The following is a 17350-nucleotide window of genomic DNA, read 5'->3' on the forward strand; positions in this document are numbered from 1 at the left end:
TAAAGACAACAAGTAAAAGCTTAAACCTTATCCTATAATACACAGGGAGCCAGTGTAGAGCAGCTAACACAGGGGTGATGTGCTGTCTCTTTCTGGTCCCCGTAAGGAGACGAGCGGCTGCATTTTGTACCCCCTGAAGGCGACGAATTGAACGCTGACCAAGACCAGTGTACACAGAATTACAATAGTCAAGTCGCGACGTTATAAAAGCATGAATGGCTTTCTCAAAGTCACAGGCAGGTAGATAGTTTTTTACCTTGCTTAGAGTTTTAAGATGGAAAAAGCTTGATTTGACAACATGATTTATATGTTTCTCAAATTTAAATTCATTGTCTACAAACACACCAAGATTCCTTGCAAAAGGGTGACAGAAGGAAGCTAGAGGGCCAATGGCGCTGTCACAAGTGTCGAGAACATTAGAAGAATTTCCAAATATTACAATTTCTGTCTTATCTTTGTTTAGACTTAAAAAGTTGGCCTCCATCCATGTCTTAACTTCTTGAATGCAATCCAACAAAGGATTCAATGATCCCTCAGAACTAGACTTTAGTGGCATATATATCTGCAAATCATCAGCATAAAAATGATAACTAACTTTGTGTTTCTCTAAAATCAGACCAAGGGGTAGAAGATACAGAGAAAATAACAAAGGGCCTAAAATGGACCCTTGAGGCACTCCACAATGAATAGGTGACACAGAAGAGAAGCATGAGCCAACATTAACTGAAAAACTTCTATCTTTTAAATATGAATCAAACCATTTCAGAACAGTGCCTTTGAGTCCCACAGACAGCTCAAGGCGTGATAAAAGAATGCCATGATCCACTGTATCAAATGCAGCAGTTAAGTCCAAGAGCACAAGGACAGAGTGGACTCCACTGTCAGCAATTAAAAACAAATCATTAAAAACTCTTAAAAGGGCAGTCTCTGTGCTATGACAGGGTTTAAAACCAGATTGGAACTTTTCTGCAATGGTGTTTTGATCAATGTATGATTGTAGCTGCTCATAAACAGCCTTCTCAAGAACTTTGGATAGGAAGGGCAGCTTAGATATAGGCCTGAAGTTAGCCAAAGTAGTGGGGTCCAGATTAGGCTTTTTTAAAAGAGGCTGCACCACAGCATGCTTAAAATCAACTGGGACACAACCAGATTTTAAGGAAGAATTGATCATATCAACTATGCACGGACCAATGGATTCAAAAACCTCCTTGAGGAGAGCAGGAGGAATTTTATCCATGGGACAAAATGATGAGCGCACTTTGTGAACAATCTTTGTTAAAATGGATAAAGACACAGGCTCAAAGGTGTCAAAAGTATGACATGTTTGTGGGACATGATTGTTTAGGCCAGATGAAGCAAGACCGGCCCTAATGGAATTAATTTTTTCATTGAAAAACTCCATAAAATCCTCACAAAGTTGAGGTGAAGGCACAAGACCAGAGGAGTCACATGGGTTGATAAGCCTGTTTAGTGTCTTAAAAAGAAACTGGGGATTTTTAGCATTACAGGACACAAGATTAGACAGAAAATTAGCTTTTGCAGTTTTTACTGCCTTTTGATAAGCAACTAGTCTGTCTCTTAAAAATTCAGACGAAACTTGAAGACGATCTTTTTTCCATTTCCTTTCTGCTTGTCTGCACATCTGTCTAAGTTGTCGAGTGTTTTCATTAAGCCACGGTTCAGTTACTGGTTTGGCACGCTTAGTCCTGTAAGGAGCCACTGCATCAAGTATAATTGTACATTTAGAATTAAAAGTAGATGAAAGATGATCAGGGCTCATATCAGAGGAAAAATCACTCATATGACGCGCAGCATCATTAAAAGCTACAGAAAAAAGTGCGGCTGTTTGTGAATTAATGGTGCGCACTTTACGCTCAGGAGCGCACGGTTTCACCTGGCCGTTAGGGAGTGAAACACTAAAGAGCACAGCAAAATGATCAGAAATATGTGCATCACAGATTTCAGTAAGATTCAAAGTCAGTCCAAAAGAGAGTACAAGATCAAGTATATGTCCTTTCTCGTGCGTTGCGCCAGACACGGATTGTACCAGACCAAAAGAGTCGATTAGATTCAGGAAGTCTTTAGTCAGCGGAGCAGAATCACAACAAACATGGATATTAAAGTCTCCGCTGATTATAAAACGGTCATGACTTAACATTAGCCCCGCTACGAAGTCAGAGAACTCCTGGATAAAGTCTTTATTGTATCTAGGTGGACGATACACCAGCGCGTAATAGACAGGGGGGTCCGTGTTCATGATCAAAGTCTGTACTTCAAACGAGGTAAATGACTCAGAAGTAACTTCTCTGCATTGTAAATGCGTTTTAAACACTGACGCTAAACCTCCACCTCTTCCAGAGGTTCGCGGTGTGCTAAGAAAAGAACAACCGGGAGGAAGAAGCTCGGAGAACGGCGTGGACTCACCAGTCTGCAGCCAAGTTTCCGTGATGAACATAACATCCAGATTACGAGATGAGATCAAGTCACCAAGCACAAAAGTCTTGTTAGCTATCGATCTAGCGTTGATAAGGCCCAAGTGAAGAGTGAGGACATCGTGGTCCAGTGACAAGCCCCGACCCAGAGGCTTGAGACAGTCCATGTTCACACCGCGGCTCTCGGTTTGGCGTCTGAACAGTGGCGTCTCCAGCGGCAGATAGCGCTGGCCCAATTCCACGCGCGAAGAGAGAACGGGTTGAAGCCACCTCAGCCCGGGCAGTTTCCGAGGTGTAGAGTATCCATGCGATCTCCAATAAGCCTTTATTTTCACCAGAACACCGCTGCGCTTCCCTCGTTTCCTAGTGCGCTTTCTGCGCGCAGTAGCAGGGGTGCGCCACAAGTCAGGCGGTACAGACTGAAGGTGAGGAGGCAGATCCGCTGTTTGGCCTCTAAAGTCAGATTTTAGAACAGATTCCTGCGATGATCTGATATCAAGTAATGCTTGGCGATCATACACTAGTATAGCAGAAATATCACGGCCAAAATCAAACAGCAGTAATGCAAAAAATACGAATCTCAGGAGCCCTGACAAGCTGGCCAAACACACTGGCGCCATCTTGAGCTAAAGTCAAAAAGATCTATACAGGGCTGAGCCAAAAACACAGCAGCTCCCAGTGTATTCCAATTGCAACACTGTGGACAAATACAAATGAATTATTTAAATCAGATTGGGAATGTAGTTTAGTGCAACAAAATGGAACTGCGGTTTACTGCAGTCTGATTCAACAGCGAGTGAGTGGACTGGAACAAGACAGAGAATTTATTTATGTACAAGAGACAGAAATAAACAAGCTCAAAGTAGACAAAGTCCCCAAAACACAGAGCAATGTTTGCACTTTTTTTTTTTGGGTTCTGATAAAATCGACTGCAACAGTACTGACCGTTTAGTTTGGGGCTGGGAGTCCCTGTAGCCGGTTTCACTGGCTTCTTCTTCTCTCCCGCTGCAAAACACGCAAGCCATTAATAGATTAGAATGATTTTTATGAGTATTTAAGGGAAAGGGCAATTTTAACCAGTTAGTCATGTTTTCAGCAAAGTGAAGCAAATATATTCCCAGACGAATGAGGGGCTTTATAAACTACTTTGAAATGCCGACTTCAGACTATTTACGCTTTCAGAGCAGCATCTGTCATTGCTCTAAGATGCAGCCATTGTTGCCAATAAGTAAAAGCAAGCAAGAAAGAGACCATTTGTCCTAGAATCTCAAATTGGATCGGGGAGTGCTCGGATTTTAAAGGCTACTAACAGGGCACAGGGGCAACAGCCTTGAGGAAAATATCAGGCCGGTGCACTTTTTCCTTTCGACTCAGGTGGTTTACTCTCCATCAAACTTTGTAAACTGAAAAAACGATTATAAAAAAAAATACTTGCAAAGTTTGAGCTTATTTGCATTTACACTCAAGGGTGCATTGCTAAACACATCCTGGAAATGTTTAGTGCCTTGCGTGCTATTTATCTAACTCAAATCTTTTTGCCTCCCACACTGTTGGCTGAATGTGACTGGCAAAGATATGTGTGAAACTCGCTTTGTGTTAGTGTGATACTTTTGGAGATCTTTCAGTGTCATTGGTGGGGACTGATTGAGCTGGCTCGTGTACAGAAGACGCTCTTAATCATAAAGCTCTCGTGCACCTGCTCCTACTCCACAGAAATGTCAAAAATGGCTCCAGCACAAATCTGCCTCCTTTGAAGTTCAGAAATAATTCCCTCAACTGTTCCAAAAGTCAAGCCGGCCAATCTTAAGGACAATCAGTGACAGCCATTTCCCCGATATCAGATTGGCAGGCTTGTTTTCAAGGGACGTTTGGTAACAGTACTCATAACACGAATCATTAGAGGGAAAGAATGTACAAAGTAGCTTGTAGGGCTGGGACGATACACTTTTGTCACAATCCGATACGTATTGCGATACAATAAGTTTATTCCACGAGACAAGATTTTAACACAATTTGAAATAAACAGATATAACTGTAATGAAAATCAGTTTAAAAGTGCAAACCAATATATTATGTAAACATTGGTGGGTAAATATGAACTCAAAAGTCCTTTAAAGCAGAACTAAGTAACTCATGCCCCTAGAGGCCATAAGCGCCACTGCAGGTGTCATAGTGTGTTGCATTTTTTTACTCATTAATTGTCCGTAAGAGTAAATACTACGCTGACAGAAAAAACAAAGGGAGAGAGAGATATTGTACATCCAATTACACAATGGAGACTTGGCTATAAATACTGTTGAAGTGGCACTAGCCTGAAGCTAGCTTTGCCCGTTAGCCTGTTAGCTTCTTCTTTGTGATTCCAATACTGTGTATTGGGGCCTCCGGGTCGGAGCAGGGAAAGCTGTAAGCGTGGTTTTCTGGTCAGAGACACCAGGGAGAGATAAAAGACTCCCCAATCACCAAATTAACACTTGTATTAACCCCAGAGGGACTACGAAAAGGATTTATAAAGGTAAACAAGTAACTTAGTTCTTCTTTAAGCAGACTGTAATAGATCTCACGAGATCTTGGCCCAATCCTTATAAAAAGTCATATGTTTACCTTAATAGAAAAAGAAAACCGTCATGTGTCCAAAGCTCACGAACCAAATGCTATTTATTGAAGTCTTAAGATAGAAAAGAGCATTAACACAAAATATTCCGAAGTGTCGTCTTACTGTTACTGGAAAATGAAGGAGATCCGGTATGTTGTCCCAGAGCTAGTAGCTTGTGTGGATGTGGCTAAATTTCACTACTAAAAAGTATAAATTATAATCCCTTTGTCTCATTTTTTTGCTCTACCTGGGCTCAGCCAAGTATCGCACCGGGAAGAGACAGGCCTCTCCAGATGGCCAGTATGTCTTTGAGTGTGTCTGCTGATAGAGTGTCCTTGAGCACGAGACTTCTACCTTCTGGAAGTGGGCCGTGATAAGATCAGAATTAAATCCGGGTGATGTAGATGAGAGATTTAACCGCTTTACCTCGACATATTGGCATCTTTCCGGTCCACGTGCCATCGCTTTTGCACACTCGATGCTCTGAACCACCAGCCAGGAAGTAGCCGTGCTGACAGCTGTAAACCAGGGTGTAGCCAAAGCCAGGCAGATCCATCCCCACTACATCCACGTGCAGCGGGCTCTCGGGCTGCTTACAGGCATGGGCTAAAGGAGGACAATGTCGGCAGATACGTAAGACAAAAAGGAAGTAATCATAAACACAGTATCATAAAGCAAGTTGACTATATTTTTTTTACATTGATCTAAATTTTTAAATGCATGCATATTTAGGTACGTTTTGGGTTGAAATGAATAAGACACACTGTAAAATGATGAACTGATCCCTATATGTAACTCACATGCAGGGTCAATAATGGGCTAATGTCGATTGTTTACATACGTATGCATTCCGGTTGTGTCCCACTCCACGTGAGATCAGGCTGGCAGGTTCGGGAAGAGGAGCCCTGTATCAGGTGACCCGGTTGACATTGGAACGACACCACACTCCCCACCTGTGGGCATAACAAACCCCACACAGTGATAAGGGTGTGCGCAAGGGGAAGAAAACAGCTATGGGGGAGATCATTAGCACTAGCTTTTAATAACCGCAATAAGGTTTGTGAGCTTGAAAAGAGGGACTGGAGTCTGGCACATTCCACGTCAAGTCAGTTTAAAGGTGTCGATTGTTTTTTTTTTATCATACAGCTGAGTATGGTAGTCCTGTGTCACCCATTCATGCAAGTAGATAGACTGAATCCCCTGATATTTTAGATATTGATATATTCTGGTCTTTTCCAATTTAATATACTGATTATCTTTTCCAAGTGCATCTGTGTTATTTCTTATCAGTACAATAACACATTCAGAAAGGCTAAATCTGATGCCCCCTTAAAACGGAGTCCTGCTGTATTCCCTGCACATTATCTTTAAACACTAAAACCAATAAGCCAAAGGTTCATCTCAGCCCTGGCTTCCGCACATCGGTTATGTAATATATGCAGCAAACTCCTGACAGACACTACACCGCTGCTGGCAGGCTGATAAATTTTTTCCCTAAAAGTGTCAAAAACCAGGAACGTAATGAGCCACCTGGTGACATTTCTTTAGTCTGAAAATACTGTATTTCAACACCTTTTCAGTGAAGTGGAGATTTCAAGTGTTTTTGCAGCTCCCCTTACGCAAACTTCGCTCACCTCAAGTTAACCCTGACACCATTCCACTCATGTATGTCACTTGTGTTGCATGGCTAGTTTCAACAAAAACCTGCCATACATCTCATATGAAAGACCGATGGGATGAACTGTATTGGACACCAACTTTGAGCACTTTTTTTTAATTTATTTTTTTACCTTGAATCCGAACGTTCGATTTAGCGACCCGTAGCGGGGCGTTCCAGGGTTATCGCAGCTCGTCTTGGTCGGCTCTGGCATAAACGAACAAACACACACACACACAAAAAGTTTAACAATTAAGCCTTTACAACAACCCACAGCCTCCCCATCGCTCCCTGTGTGTTGTCATGGTAACAGCAGCTCTCACATGCATACGCTCACCAGCAGGGGGCAGTAGCATGTCGCCGCAAAACGAAGCCGGAGAAGCGTTTCTTTTTTTCTTTTCTTTTTTTTTCTTTTTTTCATCCTGGAGTGTTTTGTGGGAAAGTGTGTGCGTGTGTCATCAGCATGTAGAGCACATCCTGACGCAGGGCTCCATTCAATACAGCTCTCTACCTCTTCCTCTGCCCTTTTTTTTTTTATACTTCCCTCTTTTCCTTTCACATCTTTTACTGTATCCCTCGCTCCGTCTATCCGTCCTCTTTGCAATCCGCAGATCCTTCGCCTGACTTATTTAGAGTGCGATGGCTCAAAACTCATTGTGCGTCAGTCGCATTCTCATACACGCGTCACGGGGGTGAGGTGTTGCACACACTGGCGCAATTACATACTAATAAATCACTTTCACATAGGACGCCGGCAATTCCCAAAACGAGCCCAAAAAAAAGAAAGAAAAAAAACACCCTACGCTCTTGTGCATTGCCAAGACCTACTTCTAAATCTGTCTATTTTTAGTTTCGTTCTTTAAGGGGTGGCACAGAAGGTGTCGCTTGCATCTGCTCTTCGCCCCACAATAGGGGTATAAAAGTCAAAAGGCAGCACATGTTACAAAGGAAGCGGTTTATCGCCATTCAGCTCAAGTCTTGGAAGTCTAAGCACCTGCTCCGCATCAGACATGTAAAGTGGTGCTCTAAACATCACATGCCGCGGCTGGACTGGCCCGCTGGGAGTGTTCACCGTGTGGGTTGGAGACCTCCTTTCATTCGCTCCTTTTAATCTATAGATAGACGCTTATGGATCCACGCAGACGTGATCTATATGCGTATAAAAGGGAACCAGGGTCAATGCACTGAACACAATGCTATAAATATATTATAATGATAAAAAGTCGACTTCGTTGCAGAGCTGACACGAAGACAAAAATTCACGGTGATTTCAGGCTGCTTCCCATACATATCCAATGTTCTTACAAAAGTAGATACTAAAAATCCATTCTAATTTATTTCTAATCTATTTGCATATGTCTTGACCCGTACAAAGGAACATAATGGACAAGTAATCATTTTTGTATTTATCTAAAACAAGGGCAGGACAGTAACTCAGTTGGCAAAGCGTACGCCAATGGGCCCAGAGGCGGGCAGTTTAATCCAAGCCCACACCAAAGTACACTACCTTTGTTTTCTTGGGCATTATACTAAACGTGCCTTGCCTTCTGTGTGTATTATTGGCCGTGATGAGAGTGGGTGGCACTTTCTGACGAGCTGTATAAAAAGTCGACATATGTGCAGTCAAGAAGCTCTAAAGAAAATTCTAGTCACATGCTGTGATTTCCATTATCATAAGATACACTGAGAGCCAAGGCAACTTTTTAAAGTCAGCTCAGAGTGTTTGTTTTTTAAAGAGTGGTCTGAAAGTTTGAGTAATTGCCATACTTCCAAAGCAAAATGTTTTAGTTAATCCTAATCATGCTGATTAATTGAGCACTAAAACGCTGCTTCTTAGTGAGCAAAATACAGTGAAAGCTGAAGATGGTGCATCAAAGACAGCAGATCCCTCAAGTGTATCTTATAAACTGATTATGTAACGTCAAATTTAATTGTCTTTCTATCAGACGCCGGTTAAGGCTTTTATTGTTTCCTCGGAACAAATAGATTAATAATGTTGCAAAATGAACAATGTCCTTATAAAACAAGCAAAACAAAATTAGCAGATACTTATCTTTTGGTCAAAGAAACAGAGCACTATGTGAACAAGCCATCACTGCCACTGTTTAAAGAGAGGGAGTCCCGCCTCAGGACACTAGACCAGCTCATGTGGGAATTAATGATTGATGGACATCATCAGGGACTATTAAAATGTCGTCAGTAAAATCTTAAATCAATTTTTGGTGAAGGTTAAAATCCTTGGTACATACAAATCCACTTAGAGTTAATTGACAAGCATATTGGGCAGGAACATTTGTTTAGACACAGCACCATCGATGGTTTTTTCATTTATTTGGTAAGTAGCGTCAGAGTTTATTACACAGTATTTAGTTTTAAAAGAGGTTAATCAAGTGACAAAAAATAGATGCACTTTTTAACTGCATTTTAGATATCAAATCCTGGATGGCAGAAACCTTTACCCAGCTTTTACCAGGACAAAACGGGTTTTATTCATTCAGAGAGAGAACCTGTAACTACAGTCACTGTCTTTCAAAGGGACTACACGGAATTTAAAAATGTTAAAAATATGTTTTTCCTCCCCCTAGATGTTCCAGCCATGTCCTAAGGTGTAGAATGAGACCAGACCTGTTCACCACAACTGACTCTGAAATCCTGCACTCAAAAGGTTTTTTAATCGGGTCCGAAGTGCCGTCATGCATGAGCTTAATGTAGAAACTGCAGGTACGCGTAAGACCTGAGGTGGCAGTAGTGAGTATAAAATTGACCAACTTGCATCTAGTCCATCTAATCCATCCTCACAGGTGAAAAACCTGGGCGTGATTTTTGACTGAGCTGACTTTCATTCCACACATTAAGAATATCACAGAGATAGTTTTTTATCACTTAGAGAACACAATGACTATGGGTGTTGTAGTCTGCTTGCATTTGTAAGGGCGGGCATTGTTTTTAATCTATAAAGCACTTTGTACCACAATTCTGTATGAAAAGCGCTCTACAAATAAAGTAGATAGGTTGGCGGTTTGCTCCCAGCTTTGCACAGTTCATATCGTTGCTCTGTCCTTGATCAAGACACTTCATGCAATTCGTCTGTGTGATTGTGATTGGGGGCGACAGTGGCACAGATGGTAGAGAGGGTCGTCTCATGATCGGAAGGTCGGGGGTTCGAATCCCACCTCCTGAAAGTGCACAGTGTCGTTGTGTCCTTGGGCAAGACACTTCACCCACATTGCCCCCAGTGTCTGCGTACATTGGTGTATGAATGAGAGTATGAATGGGTGAGTGGATCCTTGCTGTAAAGCGCTTTGAGTGCCTAATGTAGGTGGAAAAGCGCTATATAAGTTGAGACCATTTACCATTTACCATTGTTGTAGGTGAAGTTGTTGGCACAGATTAGCAGCCACATATGCATCACTTTGAACTTTGAACTTTTGCGCGTCACGATGTAAACAGAAGCTTTAGTAACACTCACCGATGCAGCGAGGCTGAGTCCCGCTCCACGTCCCATCGCTTTCACAGAGCCTGGTTGCTGTGCCGACGAGGATGAGGGGCGTGGCACATGTGAAGGACACTTCTGACTGATAGATGAAGCTGCGACCCTCCCTGAAGCCTCCGACAAGGGTCCCGGGGTCGCCACAAAACTTTGCTGCAAACAGACATTCTCACTTCAGTTTGAATTGCTAACTGTGTGAAAGGCGAGCTTTTTCAATGTCGGCTGCAGATTGAGTTTGCCGCTGGGACTTTGGGAGCTGTCAGAAGACTAATAGGACTATGGTGGATGTCTGTTGAAGTATGTTGGAGACGTTGTTGGAAAATTCATATGTTTTTTGGCATGCTCATAATAAATGTACTGTAAAAATGCTAGAGAGATTCCAAGTAAAGGAAAAAAATGGAAAACATGAATTAGTAAAAGCAAAACTAAGTAACTCATGCTCCTAGAGGCCATAAGTGCCACTGCACATGTCATAGCATGTTGCTTTTTTTTACTCATTAATTGGCCGTGAGAGCAAATACTACGCTGACAGAAAAGACAAAGGGAGAGAGGGATATTGTACATTGTGCCACAACTCAATGACACAGTGGAGATAATTTTTTTCACTCAAACTTGGCTGTAAATACTGCGTGGCGCTAGCCCACAGTTAGCTTTGTCTGTTAGCCTGTTAGCTTCTTCTTGTCATTCTATTAGTGTGTATTGCGCCTCTGACCCGGCGGCAGGGAAGTTGCGAGGGTGGTTTTCTGGACAGAGACACCAGGGGGAGAAAAAAGACCCCCCAATCATCCCATCAACACCCCCAGAGGGACAACTAAAAGGATTTCTTAAAGTAAACAAGTTACTTAGTTCTGCTTTAAGTACATAAGTATATTCATGAGGGGGAAAAACACGGCACTCCTAAGCAAAATCTCAGTTGTGAGATATATTTCTTTTCAAAAATACAGATCACTTTAGATGTTGTAATCCTGCTAAAATATAAGTACAAATGACATTAATAGCCCTCAAACCTTCTCAATTACTACACTAATGAGAGCGTTTGAAATTTTCCACATCCACCTCGAGCACCTGCCAGGACGACAACTGCTTCATCATCCGCCCAAGACAAATTTCCCCGTGGGGACATTAAAGTACGTAATTCTTATCCCAACTATTACCTTGGCTGCTTGGCTGGGACTTTGCAGCACCATGTAGAGACTAATGGGTCCACGCTGTTTGTGTGTAAGTGCATGTCAGGGGTAAAGTCGGGGGCTTACGTAAACACTGTGGTAGCATGCCGCTCCAGGACCCGTTGGCGACGCAGGTCAGGACCGCAGGGAAAGAGAGCTCGTATCCCGGCGAGCAGCTGTAACTCACACTGCTGCCCCACTCAAAGTCACTGCCCTGGAGGACGCCATTACTGATCGCAGTGGGGGACGGACAGGTCACCGCTAAAACAGGGATTAAACACACACATGCAAGCACAGGGCATAAACTCGAACTGGTTTTGTGGTTTTGGAAGGCAAAGAGATATGCTGCTACAGCTACCGCGGATTCAAATTTTTAATATCCCACTGCTACAAACGTGATCTATTATCTAACATCATTATTTCTACTGCTATGCCATTTTTCCTGGAGGTATGCTTGGCCTGCCACTCGAGCAATATTTATTTAGATAATAAACTGCACAGAGAACCTATGTGTGTATCTTGACTGGTGCTTATAGCCAATGGACCAGTGTAACGCCTCATTTGAAAGCTACAAAACTTTTTTGTAACTCGTAACTTTTTTGGCGTGTTTTGGTCATTTTTTCCATCTTATTCTTGTCACCTTTTTGGCTTTCGTGCTAATTTTTTTGCTTAATTTTCTCAAATTTTCTCCAGTTTGGCATTACAGTTTTGCTTTCCCGGCATGTTTTTGTTGCTCTTTTTGCACTTTCTTTTAGTTTTTAGTTAATGCCAAACTGGAGAAAATGTGCTCCGTTCATGTGGGGACAGGTTTAACATTGTTCTTGAATAATATTGTTTGTGAACTTCTTCTGCTTCTTTAATCATAAAACAAAGGAAGAGAGTTAATAAATTACCTAAAAATTCTGCATTATATCTGTTGGCACTGCTGCCAAGTAACTTTCAATTGTGCTGCCTCGGGATATGAATTCAAACTTGGGATCAAATAAAAAAAAAGTCTTTGTCTTTTTTTTTCTGTGTGAGTGAAAGTGAAACTTTAACTTTTTCATACCAGGGAAGATGATTTTGGTACATAGTCACATTAGTTGGAACGTCCTTATGTGAGTGATTCTGAGAGCAGGGTGAAGTTTCTCTACCTGAGCACAAAGGCATGTTTCCGCTCCACGTCCCGTTCTGAGTGCATGTCCTCACAGGCGACCCATCCTCCTCCATCCGGTACCCGGGCTGGCACTGGAAGGTGATGTTCTGTCCAATGGTGAAGTCCTCTCCATAACGGAGGCCATTAGCGGGAACACCCGGATCACCGCAGTTTATCACTACGAAGAAAAGAAACATTTAGAAACAAAGGCCTTACACATATACCACATACTTCCACAATACAATGAAATTAAACTACATGTGAACCCAGTAATTATCTAAAGTGGCAGGGAATATAATCACTATGTGCTTTACTGGCTTCAGTCATGATCGAGACAACAGCCATGGAGGCCATTGTCCCGGGACTCTTTGAGGGAGCATTAGGATTCCCTGGACTGTACTTATACAGCACTGTCCTTCATAGTCTAATAGGCAGTTTAAATGCTCTTAAAAGCCACCCCAGATACTGTCAGGCCGGTTAATAGATGTTCTGTAATCTATGGTAAAAGCTGTTTCCTTTCACTCAGGGCTTTTTCATCAACTTTTATTAAGGTTGTGATAGAAGAAACTCAGGTTCTCAGCATTTCTTCTCTCTTTGTCAACGTCGTTTTGATATTTTGTAGGTTATCTATTTGAACGGGAAAGTATGGTGTGTTACTGTGGATAGAACTCCAATAAGATCGCTAAAACTATATAATGTAAGTAAAATCGCAAGGCAAAATTCAACTTACGAAAACAAATGTCTTCTGAAATACAGTTTTTTTTTCATTTCATTTAGGGGTGGGTTTCAAAGTGGCCAGGTAAGTGTACTAGTCTGACCCAAGCGGAGTTGTTGTTGATTTGTGGTGTTGTGGGTCTGAGGAGGGAGCAGCTGAGGATACTATGGTGACAAGTTGTTTATTTAACCAGGAAAGTCCCACTGAGATAAGGAATGGCCCCACAGGGGAGCCCTTGCAGACACGGGGAGACATACAAACTCCATACAGAAAGGCCCCGTCCAGGTGGGAATCGAACCCGGGACCTTCTTGTTCAAAGCGCTAAAAGTTGCACCACCGTGCCGCCCAAGTTGCCCACAAGTTGTGGGATGGGAAGGAAATCTTTTTTGTATGGAGCTTTCCACATGACACAACTAACCCAAAGCAATTCAAGAGAGATTATTTTTTTATTCACTCCATACATGCGGGTGGTAAGCTACTTATGCACACACACCGGTACCTGGTGTCCTCCAACAGTCTCACATCCAGGTACAAACAAGGCCAGACTTTACTTAGCTTCTGAGATCTGACAAAAGCAGCATTCACAAGGTGGTGAGTTGTATCTGAAACCAAGATTTCTCTTCAAAGAAGATTATTTTTTGACAAAGACTGCGCTTTTGTGTCTCCTACGTTTTGAAAGACTTGGTTGTTTTGTGACATGGCTGGATTACACAGACATGTGAATAGATTTCATCACAGATCTGTAGAAATTTTAAAGTTGTGACTCACAAAGCTTATGTTCAACCTCATTTAGCTTGATCTCGTCAATCACAGCAGCTCATGCCATAAGGGGAACTGAGTGCTCAAGAAAATGTGAGGCACATTTTGACATCAGTTAGGCATGCAGTAACATTTGTACAACTCATAGTGACATTTCATTTGGGACCGGTTTTATTTTACGGTTATTTACTCCATGGGATTCCGCTACCAAGTTCAGAAAGCAAATTAACTAAAGTAAACAGCGATCAAGGTTATTCATGTCACTCTATAAAGTCAGTGGTGAAAGCATGAAGATTTGAGGCTGATTCTATTACTTAGAGCCTTTTCTGTCATGAATAATTTAAAAGCGAGGCATAAAGTAGTCGCAAAAGGCTGGAAGGAAACCTATAATCACACATCAGGAGTTCTGCTATGTTTATGGGCAGCATACTTGACAACCCCGAAAGGATTTACTATGACTACTATATATAATCAATAGTACACACAGCCCAAAGACAGTTTTTTACAGTCGCTTTCAAGTCTCAGCTTCAATCAACACTCAATTGAACATTGAGGTAGTTCACTCAGGGGGCACAGAAACAAAAACCTTTGTGTCCAAGTCTTTACCAAAGTAAGTTGACAATACAAAACATTTTTAGTGAAAATATCAAATATTCTACTTTTTCTGGGGCTTTATAGTATACATAGGCCTCTTTTTGCAATGCCTAACATTTGTTTTCACTGCTCCTCCAATTACAGAAAAGATAAACTAAAGATGTTGTAGATAATAGTTCTTTATAGTGCATTATAAATAGTTATCTGTGGTCATAATCAAGTTCAAATTTAGCCTCTACTGGACACTGACGAGGTAATACTTTCAGGTTCTTACACTTTGTGCCAACTTTAAACTGAATGTGCTGAATGCAATTTTTCAATTTTGGCTCCTTATGTCCAGAATTGCTATTTGCACATTTAGTCACTGAGATGGTCCCGGAGAAATAATGTAAAGGATATTAAAGCAGATCTAAGTAAATCATGCCCCGAGAGGCCATAAGCGCCACTGCAGGTGTTGTAGCATGTTGCGTTTTTTTACTCATTAATTGTCTGTGAGAGTAAATACTACGCTGACAGAAAAGACAAAGGCAGAGAGGGATATTGTACATCCAATTACACAATGGAGATCATTTTTTTCACTCAAACTTGGCTGTAAATACTGTTTAAGCGGCACTAGCCCGCAGTTAGCTTTGCCCGTTAGCCTTCGTGATTCCATTAGTGTGCATTGGTGGCTCTGGCCTGGAGGCATCGAAGTTGCAATTTTGGTTTTCTGGCCAGAGACACCAGGGGGAGATGAAAGACCCCCAGTCATCCCATTAACACTTGTATTACCCCCAGAGGGACTACGAAAAGGATTTATTAAGGTAAACACGTTACTTAGTGCTGCTTTAAATTTGAGAACGGAATCTTTCAGAATTTGTACTCATTTGAGCGTAAAATGAGGGCAAAGTTTGCATAAGACTCTCATCCTGCTGGGTGGTCCCCAATCACTGTCTAAGTACTTTATGAAACTCAAAAGTCATCTTACTGGTGCAGTTGGGCTGCAGTCCTGACCACGTTCCATTGGCCTGGCACAGCCTGGTGGTGGCGCCGGTGAGTATATAACCATCCATACAAGAGTAGATGACAGAATGTGAAAATGTTGTCCCATCCAAGCGATATACTCGGCCATTACTGGGAGTGCCAGGGTTACCGCACTGGACAGCTGGAGAGAGGGAAACTGTGTTATGCATCTCAATGAGTGCATTCTCCTCACTGCGCTTGGTTCAAAGCACTCTGTAAATCTACAACTAGGCCAGTCAAGGCGTCAAGTTAAGGTTGATTATGTGAAAAACAAAAGTGTGTCGGCATACGTTTGCAGAAGGGCTGCGTTCCCGACCATGTGCCGTTTGGGAAGCACATCCTCTCCACCGACCCGATCAGCTCGTAGCCCTCACTGCAGCTGAAGAAAACCTTGGAGCGGATACGGAAATCTGTTTGTTCTCGGGAGCCGTGAGAGGGGATACCGGGATCACCGCAGGAGCCAGCTGTGTCGCCTGTAGAAGTAAAATTGGTTAAGAAGACAAAGAGACTAAGAATGCACAGTACAATGTAGACATTATTGGTAAGTAAATTAAGTACGGTACTCAAAATCGACACGAGCAAAAATGCTGCATCTTCATAATAATATTAAGAGGACGTAACTATGGCTATGTTGTGTACTACCATGATTAGCATTGCAGTAACTACTATCTTTTTGCTTTTGCTTTCACAGCAATAGTTTCTATGAATAATCCTGCCACCAAGTCACAAACTGCTGAATTAATTTTCAGATCACTGCACAAAACAAAACATGTAGTGACAATTGAGAAGCTAAATATTGAGTGAGAGCATAATAGGATGTGTCCGGTACATTGAGATGCCAGCTATCTTCAATTCAAATGCATTTTTAGTACAAGAAAGACTGTTCCTTGAAAGCGCATGTACTGTATGTTGGTGACTGGGGATGTGTTTGTGTGCAGTGATGTGCACTGGGCTATAAGTGGCTAGCAGTGCGTCTGGCTTCGCCCTTGTAGGGGCGCCTGGTCAGCAGATTCTTCTTGACAGACACAGAGCACACTTCTGGGAGCACACTCTGTCGCCCAATACACAAAACATAGATAGTAGAACATCGCCATTTTTCTATGCAGCAAAAATACACCAAAGCAAGCTATTAATTCTTGAAGTAAACACACGCATTACACCCAATCATTAGTCATTATATAAATAAAATATGCAGCCACAACCACATAATATCTAACGTGATAAAGAGCCTCAGAGGGACTCTCTCGAGCGCATTTTGTGATTTTTTTTTCACACTTTCTGACAAATAACCTCATTCTGAAAAGTCTCTGCGTGTACTACGCTCAAACATCTAGGGGCTTGCTGCTAAATTGAGCTTACACTCTGCACAGATACAGCACTTAATGACATAACTGTTGTAGCGCCTCAGGGTTTGAGTGTAGTGAGTTTCTAAAAATTGTTAAAAACAGTAGTAAAACTATAAACAAAAACAAAATGTGCTGAACTGCCGATCCCATAGGGATGCATATTCGGTTCAATTTCCTGTTTGCTCAATCAAATGATCTGGTCACAGTATACAAACAAGCAACAAGAACCAACATCAAAATAGTATGACTATGGATACATTAAAGACTTGTATAATTTAGATGGTCATTGGTCAATATCTATTCCCAAGAAATAACTGATTCTCAAAACTAAACATTTTATTACACTGAAATGACAAAATCCATCTTCACAAACCTACTCTTTTTGGCAGTCTCGAGCACAAATAACTTCAAATTATGTCAGGAAGTGCATCCCATGTAAAACCTGTCATGTTGCATATTTA

General features: G+C 41.9%; 1 protein-coding gene across 1 annotated transcript in view; it reads right to left on the bottom strand.

Annotated features, from left to right (window-relative positions):
* The window catches only part of LOC306974403 (CUB and sushi domain-containing protein 3-like), a 383839-nt gene that overhangs the window by 9587 nt on the left and 356902 nt on the right, over nt 1–17350 (bottom strand). The window contains exons 59-67 of the mRNA XM_079571635.1: nt 15834–16016; nt 15509–15685; nt 12472–12651; nt 11426–11599; nt 10152–10325; nt 6816–6889; nt 5867–5978; nt 5452–5631; nt 3378–3437 (exon numbers count right to left, since the gene is read on the bottom strand). Coding sequence (XP_079427761.1) covers nt 3378–3437; nt 5452–5631; nt 5867–5978; nt 6816–6889; nt 10152–10325; nt 11426–11599; nt 12472–12651; nt 15509–15685; nt 15834–16016 — 1314 coding nt within the window. The remainder of the gene's footprint in view (nt 1–3377; nt 3438–5451; nt 5632–5866; nt 5979–6815; nt 6890–10151; nt 10326–11425; nt 11600–12471; nt 12652–15508; nt 15686–15833; nt 16017–17350) is intronic.

Source organism: Gobius niger (genome assembly GCF_951799975.1).
Source record: "Gobius niger genome assembly, chromosome: 14".
NCBI lineage: Eukaryota > Metazoa > Chordata > Actinopteri > Gobiiformes > Gobiidae > Gobius > Gobius niger.